Genomic DNA, 21,098 nt, shown 5'->3' with positions numbered 1-21,098 from the left:
TGGCGAACACAATTGACAGATGTGTTGTGATTGGTGTTGGGTAATTGATCACACCACCTATTTTGTGTGCCCCATATATTTGTGCTTCCTAAAGTTCCTAAATGTTCAGTCCTGCTCTCATTCAAGGCTCCTCGCCGGAGAGAATGTCGTCCGTGTGCAGCTTGTGAAAAAGTGGAGATATTTGACTAAATAAACATTTTCTGCCAGAACTTTCAAATTTCAAATTAATATGAAACTATAGTCCCCAAAACAACTCCAAGTCTTAGGAATTAATTATTGGGTGTTTGCACAGGCAGTGCTATAAGTTTAAATGCCGACGAGGTCATTCGGTAACCGTGCGCGGATAGGACCGATCTATGGCTGTGTATTTGGAATACCTGAAATATATGTAAGATCATAGACATTCTAATCTAGGGATAATAACTTGCAAATTTAGAATATTCATCTAATATTCAAACATGTATTCACCAAGTAAAATCAACTTACAGTTAGTTGATTTAAAATGTAGGCCTATGTGTGCTTGTGCTCCGGACAAGTGACTTTTGTGCCCGGACAAGTCAATGGGAAATGTACTTGTGCCTCAAAAAGTTAATGTCAAGCCCTGACTTCATAACTTGCTATGTATTCCATGTTTCCATCCAACGCATTATAACAAATATTGTAAGACAATATACATTTCTCAAACATTTATAATAATATGTATAAGTAAATAATCATGAAAATTTGTATTCATCTTTAGGGCCCCAAATTTGTGTCTATTTCACTCTTTTTCTAATTTTGTTTTGACTGGGGAGTCATATTTTGACGGCAGTAACTGCCTGTCATAATTATCGAAGTATTGGACAGTATTAAGATGTTGATATTAATTTTGTATTCATGTCCAGGGCCCCAAATCACACCTTAGAAAGCACGAGTGTCTATTTCAAACATAATGTGTTTTTGACTGCACGGGAGTCATATTTTGACGGCAGTCACGGCAGTAACTGCCTGTCATAATTTCACCACCCTCCGTATCGAAGTATTGGACAGTATTAAGATGTTAACTTGATATTAATTTTGTATTCATCTTTAGGGCCCCAAATCACACCTTAGAAAGCACGAGTGCATGTCTTTTTCAAACATAAAAGTGTTTTTTGAGGCCTGGGCCATGGCTCAGTGGTCCAGGCACCTTGGCTGGTAATCCAGTCTGGCAGTGTGCCGCAGGTTCGACTCCCGATCCCGACGGCCTTTGCTGCATGTCTTCTCCCCATCTCTCTCCCCATTTTCCTGTCAGCCTACTGTCTGTCCCTCCATAAAAAATAAAATAAAATAAAGGCGAAAGCCACAAAAAAACATTAAAACTGGGGAGTCAAAAAACAGTTAGGCAGTTATGACAGTAACTGCCTGTCATAACTGCCTAACATATTTTGCACTCGATAGATTGATGCCGTCGCCAGGGACTTATACCAACTGGGTTTGTCACTGACTGAAGCCGAGCCCCCACTGGACCGATCCAAATGGAGAAGATTGGTGAAACGGATTGGCTCTACGCATGGCGCCACCCCCGCCGCCGTGCAAGAGACCTGATGATGAGTCATATTTTGACATCAGCAACTGCCTGTCATAACCCCCCCCCCCCCCCCCCCCTATCTAATTATTGGACAGTATAAATATGTTGATATTAATTTTGTATTCATCTTAGGGCCCCTAGAAAGCAAACACAAAGTGATTTTTGACTGGGGAGACTGAGTCATATTTTGACGTCAGTAACTGCCCGTCATAATTTCACCCCCTCCCTATCTAATTATTGGACGGTATAAAGATGTTCATATTCATTTTGTATTATACAGACCCAAATCATACCCTAGAAAGCACTAGTGTCTATTTCAAACAAAGTGTTTTAGGTATTATAATACTTGACATTAATAAGTCAGTATAATAAGCTTTATAATGTGTTATGATAAAGGTAATCATTATTTATAAGTACTTATATATATATAATTATAAATGTTTATGAGAAAATTATATTGTCTCATAAGATTTTTTATAATGCGTTATAAACATGGAATACATAGTATACAAGTTATGAAGTATTATAATATTATTATTATGATATTATTATATATGAAGTCATTATAATAAAGTTTATAATGTGTTATGATTAAGCTTATACAGTATGCTGATTATGTATCAATTATAAATATAATTATACAGTTTATGAGAAGATTATATTATCTATAAGTGTGTTCATAATGCGTTATAAATGTGGGATGCATAGCAAGTGTTACCCTTGTAATGACAATGCATTTGGGTCATGTAGCGCGTAACTTATGTGCTATAAATCTCACCCCATGTGGCCTAATGAAAGCAGTAGCCTACAACCCTTGAGATGTGTAGAGCTGCATGGTCCAGAAGAAAGGGGTTAATCTGCCCCTGCGGGGTACGGACCGCTTCCATTTCAAATGTTATTGATTTACAATAAAAGCCTGTAATAATAATGTTCTGCCCATGGCGGTGTGCACGCACGCACGCGTGCGCGTGTGTGTGCGGGGGGCGGGGGCTTTCACAAGTAGTATTGTTGATTTCAACTAAAAACTATGACAAAAAAATTTCGTCGACTACCTTTTTTCACTGACGTAAACTAAGACTGAATATACTGTCAATTCTCGTCTACAAATAAAAAATCACACCCGTGTGAACTGAGTGGTGCAAGGTCTTATATAGTCTGATCAGCTATGTCAGTGACGTCACACACTAACCATAGTAACCATGCTCACCTTTGCATGGACACGTAGGTATACAAGTACACAAACATACAGACAAAGCTGGTTGTTGGAGTGGTTTGCACCACTCAAAAATAGACTAAAATGTTAGGGAGGGACTAGTGCAGAAGAGATTCAGTAGAACTAAAAGACAAGGCGTTTTATACTTGTTTGCATTCTGAAAATAGCCGATATACAAGAAATTAACATAATTGATCAGACAGATAATTAACAGTCTAAACGAGCTATTCTGCTCAGGCCTCATTCACACGTATCAAACACCAATCAAACAAATGTTTGGTATTTCTTTTGTTTTTTTAGGCCACCACAATGCTTGAAAAAACCCCTCAAAAATCTCCTGTCCGTCTGTCCGTCCGTCACCTGCACGCCCAGCAGTCTGCCGTCTGCCGTCACCCATGCGGATGTGTGCACGCGTCTTACTGGTTATACTGTATATGTGTCCCCTTTAGTTGTTGTATTTGACAACAAATACAACGGGAGTGGCTCAGGGGTAGAGTGGCCCGGGAGCAGCTGAATACAACGGGAGTGGCTCGGGAGCAGCTGAATACAACGGGAGTGACTCAGAGAGTAGAGTGGCCCGGGAGCAGCTGAATGGGAACCATGACGTTTTCCAGTTCGATCCTGGGCTTCCCCATGAGTCAGTGTCGAAGTATCCTTGAACAAGACTCTGAACTCCTAATTGCTCCCGATGTGCAGGTTAGTTCCTTGCAAGGTTTCCTCCGCCATTGGTGTATGGATGGGTGAATGTATAATGCACATCTAAAGCGCTTTGGATTAAAGCTCTATATAGATGCACCATTTGCCAAGTTTTTGCACATACCTGGAATTTGTCCTCTGCATTTACCTATTGATTATTAACTATTAGGAGCAGTGGTTAGATATTGAGCTTATTGAGGTTCAGAGTCTTACTCAGGGACACTTTGACACTAAGCCAGGAGGAGCTCGATCGGGATCGAACCGGGGACCTTACCATTCCCAGTCCCAGGTGGCCACTCAACCTTCTGAGTCACTGCTGCCTGCCGGGCCCCTTTCCCTGTGGAAAGGTGACTGGTCTCTAGGGGTCATCGCCATGTTGGCCTAATTGTGGTGGACACTTCTGTCAATTCCATTTTTGCCACGGATATGCAAAATGAGCAGACAATAATATTACCAGAAACACACAAAGAGATAGCCCATAACAGGTCTGTAACTCTGAGAGTGTAAAAATGCACAAATGTACACGTCAGTGTCACCAGACACTGTCCACCTCGGAGGGTCTGGTAAGACGGTCAGTGTCGGTAGGCCAATCAGAGGCAGGCGGGGCGTTACCATGTCTATAGACGGATGTAGTTTAGAATCATGCTTTGTCAACCCCACGTCCCCACTCCACCGCTCTATCCTCTCTTGACGTCAAAAAAGCAACGTGAAAGATTTTCGTAGCCAGGTTAACCACTCTTTTGTCTGGAGCCTGCTAAATTGCTAATGCATGGTTGGCTGCGGGAGTACAACATTGATAGGCAACCCCTTCAGCCAATCAGCGTAACAAAAAAAAAGTGACGTCATCGGTCTCCAACCAATTATTTAAAGCGTTCATTTGTTAATTGAGTGGCCTTCTCTCAAGTGTTTCTATGCATATTGCATATAGCTTTTTTCTTTATTGCTTTTATGGCTAGGTTTCAGTCTTATCGCTGCTTGCAGGTATATTTGTTCACACCTGTGTGAAGTGAGGGGCACTCTAATATCATCATACATCATCTCATTCCGGCTAATCACAATTTTCGTCCTCACTTTTGTTTTCAATGTTTGTGTTTACACAATGTTTGCAGTTGCACAAACACTCAAAACTGGCCATTTGGGGCGTCCACTGGCCTAGGTGTCCAGGCGCATGCAGGCTCTGGCCCGTTCATGACGACCTTTGCTGCATGTCTCTCCTCTTCTCTCTCTCCCTCTTTCCTGTCTGTCTTCACTGTAACTAATAAAGGCACAAAAGCCAAAAACAAATCATAAAAAAACTGGCCATTCATTGTCAATGGCATTCAATGTTTGTGTTTGCACAAACACTCAAAACTGGACATAGGTCAAAAATAAATGAAAAAAGGAATTGAAAAAACACGTCCCTCTCAGGTATTAGAAGGACCCAGAACCAGAACCAGAACCAATGACGGGTGTTTTTGATGAATCTCTTAAAATGGAGTTTGAATTTACAATGGGTTCATATAGGAAGGGGGCGGGTCAGCTAAAATGAACATCAAATATCTAAATACTGAAACAATCAACTTAAAAACTGTCCAGGGTGTTCAAGAAAGCCTGAGTTGAGGAGGAGGAGGAGGAGGGCTTAGACTTTCTACACGGGCAAGTTATAATTTGCAGCCACCATAGGTGCTCTTTTTAGAGTGTCACACTTTTTTATGATTGTTGGTACGGCATTCCACATTTTGGCATCAGTAGAATGATTTTGCGACCCCGTTTTTGTGCCGAAACTGGGTTTGCTGAGATCAGTGGGGCGGCTCCTTCTGGTGCTGTGCCTGTGACATGTCTTTACACTATTGAAGTAGTCTGATAGGTACAGTACATGAGTATCCTTGAAGACCATTGCAAAGCCCAGGCCTATTCCTCTGCCCTGAGCTATCCCACCCACCCTAGTATAATAAGCAGGGTATAGGTGAGTTCTGGCCTGACCAGTTTCTGGGATCTGCAGTGAACCATAGAAAAAGAATAGACCACAGACTCAGCTAAACTTACACAATTACAAACCTACATTTTCCCATAAAGCATGTATTAAGGCCCTGAACAAACCTTACCAAAGATGAATTAATTCGCTATACAATGAGGTATGAGAGCAGCAGTGGTGGACAGCAATGACAATAAAGTACACTTACCTTGAGTACTGTACTTGAGTAGGTAGGCCTATGTGTACTTTACCTGAGCACCTAAGACACTTTCACTCTACTACATTTCAAAGACAAATTTTGTAGCCTACTTTTGACTACATCCTAGGGAGGGAAAAAAGTATAATATGAATTAACCACTTAAGACCTATTTCAACTACACAAAGCATTGCAATGTGACATATTGTGAGCTTGTAGATCGACTATTGATTAGTATTTTTTGTTTCTGGAAATCCTTGATTTTGGGGGGGAAATGTCAATCAATGCATTGAAGAAAATATTCTATGTAATTTGTAGTTTTTAATATTTAGTAGCCCGCCCCAAAGCAAGTATTCTGGTACTTTAGCTCAAGTACAAATTTGACTGAGCAACTTTCACTTGTAGTTGAATAATGATACTGGGGGGTTGAGAGAGTATAGGGTAACAGGATAGGTGGCAATCTGGACACCTCAATGTAAAATAGAGAGGGTTGAGAGAGTATAAGGTAACAGGATAGGTGGCAATCTGGACACCTCAATGTAAAATAGAGAGGGTTGAGAGAGTATAAGGTAACAGGATAGGTGGCAATCTGGACACCTCAATGTAAAATAGACAAGTTTTGTCCAAAATGTTAAACATTTAAATATTTGTAAAATGTTTTTAGCAAAGTAAAGTAGCCTATACATGATTAGAACATGCTTAAACATTCGACAATAAGGTGTAACATTTCTACAATTGCTACAAAACCTGTATATCCTGTATGTCATTTTGGGGCATGTACAAGAATTTGAAGGAAACATTTAAGTCTTATAATGACGTCACGTGCACGCATGTTCACATGTATACTTTAAGACCATTACAAATAAAATCACAACATTTTGGACAAAATAGCAGATTTTACATTGAGGTGCCCAGATGATATCCCTAGTGCAACGTTTCTCAAAGTGTGTGCTGTATAATTCATCAATATCACTTTAGTTTTACCACTTAAACCCTCCCTTTATACCCTCTCTACCAAAAATAGACGAGCTACAAGCTCACAACGCATCACCTTGTGAGCTTGTAGATTTTTGGTGAATGCCCCCCCCCCCCCCCCCCCCTAGTGGTTACTGTCAAGTATTACAGTTTTTTTCAATCTGTCATAATAGAAACTACTATTCTCTCAAGTTTTCCTCATAGGCCTACTGTACTGGTTAGTCACCTGGTTGCACTCTCAGCACATCACAACTACGTTGTACTTGTACCTGTACCTGTAACAATGACAATAAAGTCTGATTCTGATTCTGGTTAGGATGCCTCTCGAGCGTCTCCCTATAGGGAGGTCCTCGAGGCACTTGGTCTTGGAGGAGACCCCCGGGTAGACCAAGGGTGAGATGGAGGGATTACATCGACTCACTGGCCTTTGGAATGCCTCGGGATCGCCCAGGAGGAATTTACTAATGTTGCTTTGGAGAGGGAAATCTCTGGTGGAGCTGTTGCCCCCGCGACCCGACTACGGATAAGCGGTTGAAGATGGATGGATGGATGGATGGATGGATGGATATACTGTACTGTATCTTAGGGGGAAAGATTTACATATTTATGTACTGTTAATATGACATGAATGTCAGGTTCTATAAAGTAACAATGCAATCCAGGGGTGCCTTGGATGAAAAAACTATTTAGATTTACAGGGGTGACCTACCTAAGACATTAAGACAAGAAAGTTTGAGAATCACTGCCTTTAGTGCCCACCTATCCTGTGTTCCTTGAGAGCAGTCAGTGTGCCTGCAGAAACCAGCAGAGGGCGTTGTCTGCGCCTGTATAGTTTCGGCTAGTATGCATGCATGGAGGGTGTTTCCTGAAACGCATACTTTAGGATTATATGAAGAACACACCCAGTGACATCAGTGAGGTTTGAAGACGGGGAGAAAAAAAAAGTTCCTGCTCAAACTGTGTGTTGTTGCAGTCAGAGAAGGAACACAAGGGGCCGAAAAGGTCCTTCCCATTTTTTCTGTTAGTATTGTCCCACACAAGAGAAGAGGTGCGCAAAGGTGTTACGAACACGGTGTATAACTTTAAACTTTTAGAAGTGAATGAGTGGGGAGATTTATTTACAACGTGATGTCTCAAGAACAGAGGATGTCAACTTCAGACGAGACGGACGCGCTCCGGCCGAGATATGGCTGTAAGTTAAACTTTACTTTACTTTTTAGGCTAAGTCAGAAAGGTTTTATTTCCTATGCTTTATGCCATACAAATCCGTCCCGTGTCGACTTAACTGTTACTGTCCTGTTCCTGCCTGGCGTCGCATCATGCGCAAGGTCAAACTCTCATAAAGTTTATTTTATTTCTACAAAGAAATGTGAGTTTAGACTAGACTTGACTAGAACTGCATGGTTTAGAAGTGACTTCCGCGTTTTGGTTGTCATTGGTTGATTGCTAAAGTTGAAAGAAAGAACTGCAGTGCATGTCCATATTGTTGCATTCGAGTTTGTTGTATTTACAATAATTAAGTAAAAGGTCTTGCTAAGTGCTTTTGATGCCACCGTACAGCAGCACAGTGTCACTCATGATGGAGGGAGGGCGGCACACTATGCTATGAACAACTTGACATTAACATTCCGATACTCCCCATTATTCACAATCATAAATCAAATGTTAAAAGCAACAGATGACATAATAATGGTGTCAGTCTTTCTGTGTCAAGTGGAAAAAATGTCAGAAACGGAGCGGGATCGAACTCCGACGCTTCATAAGCACAGTCTAATAAAGTAGAAATGTGATGTCATGGCTAATATCCAAAGAAGGCTAAATGTACTGTACATTGAGTGATGGAAAAAAAATCCCCCTTGGCTTTGTATTGCGCGCGCTCTATAGCCCCCATCCCCCTCTCTATAATAAAAAAGGGAAGGAAAAAGTATTTTCAGTACTGTACTACTGTGCTGTGCAGGCGGGGATCCGGCCCATTCTGTGTTGTAATACCACCATGGGAATCAAATCACCACCCCAGACCCACATCATTGTTTAGTTTTCTGTCTATGAATAGGCTCTGTGCTGTCATTTCATTTAAGACAAAAGCATAATTATCCACACAGCCCCAAACAGCCTTGAGCCTATTGTTTATGCACACATAGTAGCCCAGATAAGATTGTAATGTATGTCAACTTTTACTCGTTGAGTGAGTTGTAGACAAAAATCTTTTTATGAAGCAAATGAGAGGGTGGAACTTTTCTTTTTAGAGGCCAAAAGAGATGTATGCATTGGAAACTACTAGGCAAAGTTATGCAATCACACCCTGATACTAGTTGTTTCTGGAAAGTGTGAGACAGCCCTGCACCCTTCCATACCCCTTGGTGAATGAATGGACACAAATCATGATCCCAATCACCTTTAATTATTATTGTTATGTATTATTATTACTTACTACTATTGAGAGTTTAGACAAGGCATCATATAAAACAGTGATTCTCAACCAGTGGGCACCTTGAGGGGGTTCCAGGTGGTCCCCAGCTAAATGATGGAACATTGGTAACCAAATGGACCCTTATTATATGTTTTGTTAAACAGCTGCATTACTTAATTTACAAGAAAGACAAGAAGTTTGCCAGTTATCTCTCCTATGTACCGACATCAATACAGCATGGAATTGTGGACATAATCTTGTTCAACAATAACAACATATTCAAAGTTTTGGGTCTGAGAGGCTAAATCTCATCAATGGTCCATGGCTCAAATAATGGGCCTTGATATGAAAAGGTTTGAAAACCACTGATATAAAAAGTATTCACCCTGTATGTGTTGGTTGGTTGGCAGCTGTTCTGGATGGCGTGGAACGTCTCACTGCAGAAGAGATGGACGAGAGGCGACAGCAGAACATGGCCTACGAGTACCTCTGTCATCTGGAGGAGGCTAAAAGGTAAGAACGCCACAGCTGATGTCAGTCATTTGGACTCCATAGAACAGATTCAGCATCATGCATGTATTCTATGGAAGCATGTACGCAGCAAAAATAGCCAACCTTCTACAAGCTCTCGACGCATGCACTGAGAGCTTGTAGATTGGCCATTTTCTGTAATTTTTTGAGGGGTGCTAGCCCCTCCTATATTCAGCTATTAGTGTATATTTTCGTCTTACACAAACATTAAATTCCCATTGACAATGAATGGAGAATTTACGTCAAACGTGTCTGAGCAAATCGGCTATTTTTGTCCTACACAAAGATTAAATTCCCATCGACAATGAATGGACAATTTTACGTCATAGTGTCTGAGCAAATAGACATGTTACTCATGATGATGTACGATGATAAAAGCACCCCTCACTTCACACAGGTGTGATTTTTAAGATTACAGCCACAGAGAACCTCAGCCTGATGGCCTAAAAGTCTAATACAGTATCACCCCATAGTCATAGGGACTTGTGATGTTGGCTTTCCACACGGGAGACCCGGGTTTGATTCCCGGGTCCGGGGTGTTCACAATAGTACCGTGACCCTGATCAGGTTTCTCTGTGGGAGGAGGTCAAAAGGGGGGTGAGTGTAGCAGAGTGGCTGACAACCTAAGGCTGATGGCCTAGCTTGTTCTGGGCCAGATCTGATTGATATGATATGACCTAAGTTTATCTGTCCTCGATCGGACTCTCTCTGATTCACCCAGGGACGTCCGTCCATCTTAGTGGGCAGAATTTATGTTGGTTGAAATCTGTGCTGTGCCAGATCTGACTAGTCTTGGTTTGACTTGATCTCGCCACAATCAAGACGTCACTAATTCGCCCAGGTCCTGACCGTGCTTGTGTGTGTACTGTGTGTGTGATCTCCAGTAATACATTTCTGTTATTATAATTTGCTACATCTTGCTGGTATAGATGTGTGTGTGTGACTGTGTGTCTGCTCTTTTCATGCTGTTTATTTCACAAATCACACATTTTAGGACTTGGTCATACACATCATTTCAGCCGTGAGATTTCTTTGTACTGGACAACCTGTTAAACATGTACAGTGTCCTCGCCACTGAATGGCCCTGCAGTCTGCATGTGTGTGTGCGCATTCTTGTGTATGTGGGGGGTTATTATACACTCGCATTGACCTAACATACTCTAGGCTTCAGTTGCTCTGCAGGCAAGCGTTTCTTGTGCATGGATTCTAGTAACCATCTGCTGTAGTGAGGTTTTTAGGGTCCTTGGCTGCTGTGTCTTCATTGTATATCTCTTCATGGAATGCTCCATACTATGTTTTCACACTTTTGGCTGTCATAAACGGAGATATCATATGTTTTTGAGTGGTGCAAACCACTCCAACAACTGGCTTTGTTAGTACCCGTGTGTGTTTGTGCCTGTACGGGTGAGCATGGTTGCTATGGTTAGTATGTGACGTCAGTGACATCACCGACATCACGTCAGAGTGATCTCAAAAAAGTAGTTGCACCACTCAGTTCACACGGGTGTGATTCTTATTGCAATAATTTGCAATATCGTGTCCTCAGTAGTGTATTACAGATCAAGGCACTAATCACTTCTGAACAGACTGAGTTAATAACATTAACGACTTCGTCTTACAATAAGCAAGAACAACACAAGGTAATAGATCAAATGCATAGAAATCTTCATCTAGGATCATAGCCATAGGTAAATAGGTCTAATAGTAGAATGTCCAAAAAACAAACAATAATCTGTACATCAAAACTATACACTATAGGATGCCAGGTCAACAATGACCTGGCATCTGTCTACATAATATACTATCTAAATGACATTTTAGCCTTTTGCGTAAGCCTGCAAGGTCAAGTGCTACGGGCTATGGTGGAGTCTGAAGAGGTGAGTCTTCAGATTATAGTGGAAATGAATGCTAGGTTGTAGGACTGGGATAAGGTCTACAACCACATGGTGATGGTTACAGAGCGTTACGGTTGGCTCAGAATCCAATGAAGATCGAGCTGAGGTGCTTTACTTAGGCATGCCGTGTGTGGGTGTGTGTGTGTAGGCCCCAAAGCGGTCGGACTGACGCATGAAGAAGAGGAAGGACCAAGCAAGACAGGAAGTGACTCGGTCCCTGTTGACTTTAGTATCTCCCCCTGTTGCTACAGAAACGCACGTTGTCGTGGTAACGGGTTCCGGTGTGAGCGGCTTGACTCATTGAGCATACACACCAGATAAAAGTTGAGACGTTAATTGTATTACTGCAGTGCACCCCCATGCATGCATGCATGCCCCTTGTAGTCATATTTAATGTCCTCTCTCCCCCCTGAGTCAGCCAGCTGATAAGAAGACAGACACCGACCGGTACACCCCAATGTTTATTGTGTTGATTCTGGACATTTGTGTCTGTGCCTTTGAGGCTGTTTTGTCCTGAGCTGCAAATATTGACCCTTTTTATAAGGAGTCTTTAGAGAGATTTCTATTCCCAGCTCCCTCCCGATCCTATACTGAGGTACCAACTTCGTCATTGGTATGTACGTTATGTGCATGCCGTTTCTCCATTGGGTGAACAACAACAGAACATGAGTTTCAGGTACAAGTACAGTAGGCAGGCCACCTGCAGCTGCAGGCTTAACGCTGTGGGGAGGAATGCTCATGCAAAGTGTCTGGAGGTGCATGCCATGTGGTATGGCGAGAATGTCTCTCATTGCACAGGTGCACAGCAGGGTGTGAGAGTGTGAGCTGGTGTTTGTCTGTATTCACACGAGTGAAGATGATCCAGGAGGATTGACCCTAAGGTCTCGGAGGCACTTGCCAGTAGGGCAAGTACAGGCCATGTTTTACTTGCCCAAAGGTCATGCTCACTTACCGGAAAAGTCAAATTTCCATTATAATATGATAAAATTTGATAAAATTGGTAAAATTTGAGCTCGTAAAAATAATGTGTTTTGTTAAAATCCAATCGATAACTGCAGAGTGGCGACGGTCACTTGTAAAAAAAGTTTGCATATTCTTGTTCTTCACGAATATCCTATAATGGAAACTTATCAGAATATCAAATCTGGGAATAAATGTCTTACCAAGAATTGGTATTCTTCACTAATGTGTAAGGGTGTTTACTAACAATATCCCACATTGGTTTCTATTCAACCATTCCTAGGGGAATTTTTGACAGCTGCTGAAAGTTGGGGTACCATCAACAATCAATATAAGGCAAAATGTTCTAAATTTCATTATGCTTTAAGTAGCATGTGACGTGTCAATCTAGGGGGTTTTCATGATTCTGAATCCATTCCAAGCATTCGTTTTTCACGAAAAACACTCCTTGGGCTAAAAACGGCCATAGCCGTCATCACAAATGTGATGAGGTCAGCACATTTGGTGGATATGGCCGAATAGGAATGCCTTAGTCATGATGGATGCATCATGATTAAGGCACCGCCTGTCTGCCACCACACACAGTGTGATTTATTCAAGCAATGCTCCAAACTAAGTCATGGCCTGTATTTGATGTTTCTTAATTTCTGCCAATGTGCTCATTCAGGCACATATTTGAACAAAATAATCCACACAACATAGGTGCACATTGCACAGCTAAGGCACATGATGAAACACTTAGGTTAGTTGTGGGTGCACATCTTGTGTATGGAAAACAAACAAAATGTACTTCAACCAAATCAAATATGGTTTACTGACCTTTGAAGGTACTGTATTTGATGTTTAGTCAGCTTGCTTATATAGTGTGAGGAATGCAAAATATAGGGTATCACTCTCATGACCACGATACCATCAAATGAAATGTTAATGTCTGCTCAGTTTCATGCCACCAGCTGTGCAGGACAGGTTATTATCATTCCAAATATTTGAATATTCTCTGTCTAGCTCCTACCACTCGGCTACATTTATGATTCACATAACAGTGATAGCATAGCATTACGTGTGTGTGTGTGTGTGTGTGTGTGTGTGTGTGTGTGTGTGTGTGTGTGTGTGTGTGTGTGTGTGTGTGTGTGTGTGTGTGTGTGTGTGTGTGTGTGTGTGTGTGTGTGTGTGTGTGTGTGTGTGTGTGTGTGTGTGTGTGTGTGTGTGTGTGTGTGTGAGAATTTATATAGCGCCATTATCCAAGGCGCTTTACATAGACAGTGCATTACATTCAAACACTGATGGCGGAGGAAACCATGCAAGGCACCAACCTGCACATCCAGAGCATTTTGGGGTTCAGAGTCTTGCTCAAGGACATTTCGACACTAACTCTGGGGGAGCCTGGGATCGAACTGGGAACCTTCTGGTTCCCCATCGACCGCTCTACCTCCTGAGCCACTGCCACTCCATGAATGTGACCTAACCATCTAAGGTTAAGGTTTGCTACTTTCGTCTTGCATACATTACACATCCATTTCATAGCCACTATATACTGTATGTAGTTCATATGCAAAATATGTCACCGTTAAGAATGTAGGTTGGGGGTATACACGCGATCTGTGCAGTGTTTTCAGTTTGATACCTGGGGCTTATTGATCTGTGCAGTGGGCTGCCTTCTCTCTTTAACCATTCAAGATGACAGTGACATGTAGTGCAGTAAGTGCACACATACTGTATGATGGGAGTCGAGCAGCTTCTGTCCTCCTCAGGCTATTGTTGTCGTCTGTCCTCACTTGTTTTCTCTTCTCCTCACTCTCACCTGCATACAATGCAACTGGAAAAACATTGCATCACAGAACGTTTACAGGTTTAATTGTACAAACATAGCACATAGAAACAGAGTGAAAACTAAATAGAAGGTGATACTTTTATTTTTTAAAAACAAGAAAAAAAATGTTTTTTTGTGCAACACTGAATTATCATCCAGCCCTAGCTTACACACTATTAAATGTAGGTTATGCTGTTGTTGTTTTTTGGACATTGTCTTCTGCATTCTGGGCATGTGCATGGTTCTGATTCCAGGTCATTCCACGCTATGCCCTCCCCTGACGCAAGCCTGTGGGCTAACGTACTCGTATAACTGCATTTAGACACTAATGGACATTTAGGTTGACTCTGTTCCAACTCATTTTCTTTTCTTTCTTATTAAAAATGTCTTAAAAGTCGTTAAACTGTCACTTCACCGTCATCTGGGACCCCCCCCCCCCCCCCCCAAATTAATTTTTTATAAATAAAATAAAAAAATAAATCATGTGGGGCCCACAGGTTGAGAACCACTGGTGTGCACAGTAAAGAGTAGTGTGTGTGGTCGTTCGTTGTGAGTGAGCCAAATGATAGCTTTTGTTACTGAACTGAGAGCTTAAGTGAAGGGGATTTGCAGCTGAGGGAGTGCCAACGTAATTGTGGCTGATGTGGCATTTATTCACCTCAGAAGAAAACAACGCACTACAGAATCAGGTGTCCCTCCCTCCATTGATCCCCTGAAGCCTCCTCCCTGTGCTGTGTCTGAACTAAGGTATCCATTCATCTCCCTGGAAAATGTACTAACTTCATGGATGGTCCCTCACAGTAGAAACGGAGTCATACCAGTCCACTGTGTCAAGTTTTTAACCACACCTCATCATATTTCCAACGAATATGATGACGACGACGGCTGTTCTACTGGCAGACTTGCACTGGTTTTGCCAGCAATCCTGGCCGCTTAGGTCATGGAGAAGTGTGTGTGTGTGTGTGTGTGTGTGTGTGTGTGTGTGTGTGTGTTGTACACACAGTACACTTCAGTGTGAGAGAGAAAGAGAGATGGAAAGGTATACATCTCATGTCAAAAACAAAATATATTTGACCAATCATTAGCCTAAATCCAGTTTATACCATATGTGACTTGAATATTTGTGTTTGAACTAACCGCTCAGCCTAAATGAAAAGGTTGTTGATTGAATACTGGAGTAGCTTACACAGGTTAGCGTGCCTCTCTTCCTGGTTTTATTCTACAAACACCGCTCGGCTTCCATGGGAGCTGTAGCTCCCACTGAAAGAATCAGTGAGTGTGAAAGATTATTGATGTTGGAGGAACACGACATGTAATTGTTTACTGTATAAAGTTCCCATAACACGCTGGCCATTTGCTCGCAATTTCCTGTTTTTCAATGATTTCAGACTCTTGCATACATCTGTTGTTGAAATTAGTATTATGTAATGTACAGTAAGGCTCTGCAATGATGTCTGCAAGCAGGTGAAACTCCCTGAGCGGTGATAAGATCTCTCCTCAAGAGACTTCTGTGGTCTGACTAGTGTTTAGTCCTCCTTAGCTTGCTCGCTGGCTGGAATCATTAAAGCGCCTTAGCTTTCTCGCTGTCTGGAATCATTAAAGCGCCTTAGTTTGCTCGCTGTCTGGAATCATTAAAGCGTTTAAACCTACCGGTATCAGTCCTGTCAGGCCAGGCCAGGTAAAGTAAGGCCATTGTTGACAGCCAGAACTGGACACTGTACAAGTTCCATCACTTACTAGGGGCCGGGGGGGGACTTCAGTGAAGAACACATGTCAGCTTTAAGGCTGGGATCCACAATGAGGAACCGGAATAGGTTCCATTCACATCTGGAACCCTTTCCGGAACCAGGTTGTATCACACTGTCAGAGCTGGTTATGTGGACTTCACGTCTGCTATGCAATTTCAATACTAGGTGGTTCTCTTAACTATTTAATTTAAAGGAAAACCATAACTCTGAGTGGGTACAAATGGACCCTTATGGGTCCATTTGGTTCCATTTGTACTTCCATTTGTTCTCTCTCTCTCTCTCACAGAGAGAGGGATTAGGCCCACAGAAACACTGCCCCCCCCCCTCCCCCCAAAAAAACACACACACACACACACACACACACACACACCACCCATCCAGACCCCCCCCCCATCCTTATTACCGTCTCACTGTGAAACCTGAGGCAGGGAGTTACTCTTCCTGTTTAGATATTAGTCAGCCAAATCCCAAGTGTTTACTTTGAATAACACTGAGAGGGCTCAGAACAAGAAAGAGCTTCTCGGGTATGTATAATGTGGGGGAACGTGGTGGCATGCTTTAGCCACTTTCACTTTTTAAGCACTTTAGGCATGACATTTATAATGTAATTCTGCCTGTCAATGCTTACATTAAAATGTGCTTTGCAAAACCTTAATGCAAAATAGCACATCTACAAGCTCACAATGTGTCACAGATGGTAACCGGAAGACTCTCCCCTACACACTAGCCCCCATTTTTCTTTCTGCGGGTTCTTGTTTTTGCTTTATTGAGGATAAAGGTTAGGTTTAGGGTCAGGCATAGTTTTACTGAGGTTATGTTTATTAATAGGTTAGATTTAGGAATAGTTTTACTGAGGTTATGTTTAAGAATAAGGTTCCTCCATTGGAGTATAAAACTCTGATGCTGGCATTCAAAGCAACCAAAGGCATGGCTCCCCCATATCTTACAAGTATGATCGTACCCTACAAACCCCCCCTGCGCACTCAGATCAGCCAACGCAGGGAAGCTGGAAGTACCTTCACTAAAAACGCCGGGACAACGCTCCACATGTCCCAAACTCTTCTCCCTTCTGGCTCCAAAACTATGGAATGCACTTCCCATCACAACAGAACTGCAGCCTCACTCCCAATCTTCCGCTGTAGTCTGAAAACCCACCTTCAGACTCCACCATGGCCCGTAGCACTTGCCCTAGCCCCTTAGATAGCACTTTATGTAGACTTAGATATAATTTTAAACAGACTTATAGCATGTTATGTAGACAGCACTAGAATTGTATTTTATGTAGTCATAGCACTTTATAGTACATATGTATAATATAATATAATATAGTATAGTATGTATAGTTTACATATATAGTAGTTTCATGATATAGATACTCCATTGTTACGTTCTTAGTTTACGCATGTTTCATGCTTCATACGTAAAAATCAACTACTTTTCATATATGTGATGTATGCCATGCTTTTTGTTATTGCTTAATGTAATGTAAGTCGCTCTGGATTAAGAGCGTCTGCTAAATGCCTAAATTGTAAATTGGTTTAGGCATAGTTCTACTGAGGTTACGTTTAGGAATAAGGTCAGGCTTAGGCATACTTTTTCTGAGGTTAGGTTTAGGAATACCAGGTGAATACCGCCGGATTTACCCCAGGCCGACTGTTTTTTGGGCGAGTGTTTTGGTATTCTCACAGACATGTGAGTTGGTAGATCGGCTATTTTCGCTATCCGTCGTTCGACAAAGTATACTACTAGGGCTTAAGTGGTTAAGTCAGTAAGGAGAGCACAGGAGGTTTAGCAGTGTCCTGTGAAAGCTCTTACTTGCGCAAGCAGAGCTGAAATCCCGGGGGGATAGGTCATTTTCCGTTGTAGCACCCACACCCACACCCTCATGTCAGAGCGTCGCAATCCTTATCTGTGTTTAAATCACGTCTGAAAACTCACTTGTACTCCTTGGCTTTTGAACATACCGATTAAGAGTTGCTGCTTCCACTGCATTGTCCTTATGTTGCCCTGTTTGTCTCCACCAGGCCGAAGGCATGGGGAGAGAGTATGTTTTGCACTCCGTCCGTGTGTGTGTGTGTGTGTCCTTCCGTCCGTCCGTCCGTCCGTCCTTCCGTCCGTCCGTTATCAGCTAATCGCCGGCACTGTTGGCCCGATCCATGCCAAACTTTGCACACACACTCCCTGGATGCCAACGACGAACCTCTGCCCCAAATATTCCTCAACGGCCTGTTATAGCGCCACCATGAGGCCGATTTAGGCAAAACACATTTCTGTAGATTACTCGTACACATTTTATCCATATCACACAATTCGTTATACACTATCTCCATAGTCATGTGATCAACACGGAGCGGCACCATTTCCCATCTTCCATCCTGATTGGCTAAGATTGGCTTCCAAAGCTCACACGATTGGTCCGTTTCGAACAATATGCCACAAATCACAAACACAGTGTGCAATTTCCGTGAAATTATACATGCACATTTCCACTAGGCCGAGGACGACATGCCACAATTTTTTCCCCCAAATCAGCCTCACGGTGACGCTATAACAAGCCAATTCCTGTTTTTAGCTATAACTGCATCGATCTGTATACAACTTATGTATGCGCACTCCCTAGAGGCCATGGAAAAACATTGTCCCAGCATCCCTCCACATCGGTTGGAGGTTATAGCGCCACCATGAGGCCGATTTCTGCAAAACACATTGCTTAGTCGCACAGATTTCATCCAAATCTCACGCAAATCGGTCCACATGATCTCTGTAGTCATGTGATCAAGACGAGTCTGTTGGATTTCTCAGATTCTACACAGATTGGCTAAGATTGCCTTACAAAGTTTTCAGGAGTGGCCCGTTTCGTTCAAAATGCTGCATATGTCCTGCTCATCCAGAATTCTATCCTCAGAGATGCTATGAGTGGCTCTGCATTTCCTCAACAAAATGAAGAAAATTGTTGCAAAAAACAAAAACAAAAAAACATGTTTATATTACTCCTAAACATTTTGCCAAACATCTCACACAGTCCTATCCTCCTGGTGGAGACCTGTGCCCAGAAGGGCACTTTTTCTAGTTATGTACTGTTGTTGTTGTTGTTGCTTTTTTCCCTGATATTTGTAGTATTTCTTTGTGTACAGCACTTTGTTTCAACTTTGTTGTATAAAAATGTGCTTTATAAATAAAGTGGATTGGATTGGATTGAAGCAGCCTCTACTTAGCTTCCACAGGAGGTTTAGCAGTGTCCTGTGTGTCTGTCTTGTCTCAAGCAGCCTCTACTTAGCTTCCACAAGAGGTTTAGCAGTGTCCTGTGTGTCTGTCTTGTCTCAAGCACCCTCTACCTAGCTTCAGCACAGGAGGCTTAGCAGTGTCCTGTGTGTCTGTCTTGTCTCAAGCACCCTCTACCTAGCTTCAGTAAGGAGAGCACAGGAGGTTTAGCAGTGTCCTGTGTGTCTGTCTTGTCTCATTCACCCTCTACCTAGCGTCCACAGGAGGTTTAGCAGTGTCCTGTGTGTCTGTCTTGTCTCAAGCACCCTCTACCTAGCTTCCACAGGAGGTTTAGCAGTGTCCTGTGTGTCTGTCTTGTCTCAAGCACCCTCTACCTAGCTTCCACAGGAGGTTTAGCAGTGTCCTGTGTGTCTGTCTTGTCTCAAGCACCCTCTACCTAGCTTCCACAGGAGGTTTAGCAGTGTCCTGTGTGTCTGTCTTGTCTCAAGCACCCTCTACCTAGCTTCCACAGGAGGTTTAGCAGTGTCCTGTGTGTCTGTCTTGTCTCAAGCACCCTCTACCTAGCTTCCACAGGAGGTTTAGCAGTGTCCTGTGTGTCTGTTTTGTCTCAAGCACCCTCTACCTAGCTTCCACAGCCTGTCTGTCCTCGTCTCATCACTTCTCTGTGGCTCCGTCGTTAGCTCTCTGCTGGAACTTGGTTGCAGTGTTGATTTTTGACGGCAAATTTAGATTTAGTTTAGTCATAGTCCTTTGAATAAAATTTTGTTTTAGTCACATTTTAGTCATCTGAAAAGGTTTCATTACTTGCGCAAGCAGAGCGCGCAGTTCAGTGCAGTTAATTTTAGTCTATCATAAGATTTTGTCGACTAAAGACTTATTTTGGCGTCCCTTGCATGGCGTCGTAATGGCTGATTCACTTGCATGCTGAATAAACTGATCTACAAGCTCACAAATTAACACTAGTGGTGGCAGGATGCTTGCTGATTGCAAACATGTGCCGTTCTATTGGTAAGCTGCTGCACTGTATGCGTGTGTATGTGTACTGTACTGTACATGGCATGTGTGTGCATGGTTCACGTCGTGCACGTGAGGAAGGCACGAGAGGAGGGAAGTTATGTTTACACAGTGCCAGGAGGAAAATGGCTAATGTTTGGTGTTCCTTATCTGCACAACTGCACAATGAGAAGTAGTTACACATCCATCTTTCTTTCTAATCCAGCTCTATCCCTCTCTCTCTCTCTCTCTCTCTCTCTCTCTCTCTCTATCCCTCTCTCTCTATCCCTCTCTCACTCTCTCTATCCCTCTCTCTCACTCTCTCTCTCACTCTCTCTATCCCTCTCTCTCTATCCCTCTCTCTCACTCTCTCTATCCCTCTCTCTCTATCCCTCTCTCTCTATCCCTCTCTCTCTCTATCCCTCTCTCTCACTCTCTCTATCCCTCTCTCTCTATCCCTCTCTCTCTATCCCTCTCTCTCTATCCCTCTCTCTCACTCTCTCTATCCCTCTCTCTCTATCCCTCTCTATCCCTCTCTCTCTATCCCTCTCTCTCTATCCCTCTCTCTCTATCCCTCTCTCTCACTCTCTCTATCCCTCTCTCTCACTCTCTCTATCTCTCTCTCTCTCTATCCCTCTCTCTCTATCCCTCTCTCTCTCACTCTCACTCACTCACCCACTCACTCACTCACTCACTCACTCACTCACTAGTAGGTCATTTCAGAAATACCGAGCACCAAGACAGGCGGGGGGGGGAATGGGGGGACGGGGGAAAAAAGAGGGGATCAGAAAAAGACAGAGTGAGAGCCAAATTGTCCATTATTACATGCTTTGCTGCAACACTGGAATCCTGCACTGACTGACCTCTGCACAGTTAGCCACACTCGTACAGTCCGTGAACAGCTGGTGTGTGTGTGTGTGTGTGTGTGTGTGTGTGTGTGTGTGTG

At 42.7% G+C, this 21,098-nt stretch overlaps 1 protein-coding gene across 1 annotated transcript in view; it reads left to right on the top strand.

The window, feature by feature from the left end:
* The first annotated feature begins 7,491 nt into the window (after nt 1-7,491).
* Nucleotides 7,492-21,098, top strand: part of iqgap1 (IQ motif containing GTPase activating protein 1) — a 61,283-nt gene continuing 47,676 nt past the window's right edge. The window contains exons 1-2 of the mRNA XM_079497614.1: nt 7,492-7,775; nt 9,404-9,506. Of these exons, the coding sequence (XP_079353740.1) occupies nt 7,712-7,775; nt 9,404-9,506 (167 nt within the window). The 5' untranslated portion in view covers nt 7,492-7,711. The remainder of the gene's footprint in view (nt 7,776-9,403; nt 9,507-21,098) is intronic.

This window comes from Electrona antarctica, assembly GCF_951216825.1.
Source record: "Electrona antarctica genome assembly, chromosome: 3".
NCBI lineage: Eukaryota > Metazoa > Chordata > Actinopteri > Myctophiformes > Myctophidae > Electrona > Electrona antarctica.
The sequence above is the reverse complement of the archived record's forward strand: the minus strand, read 5'-3'. Positions and strand labels throughout refer to the sequence as shown.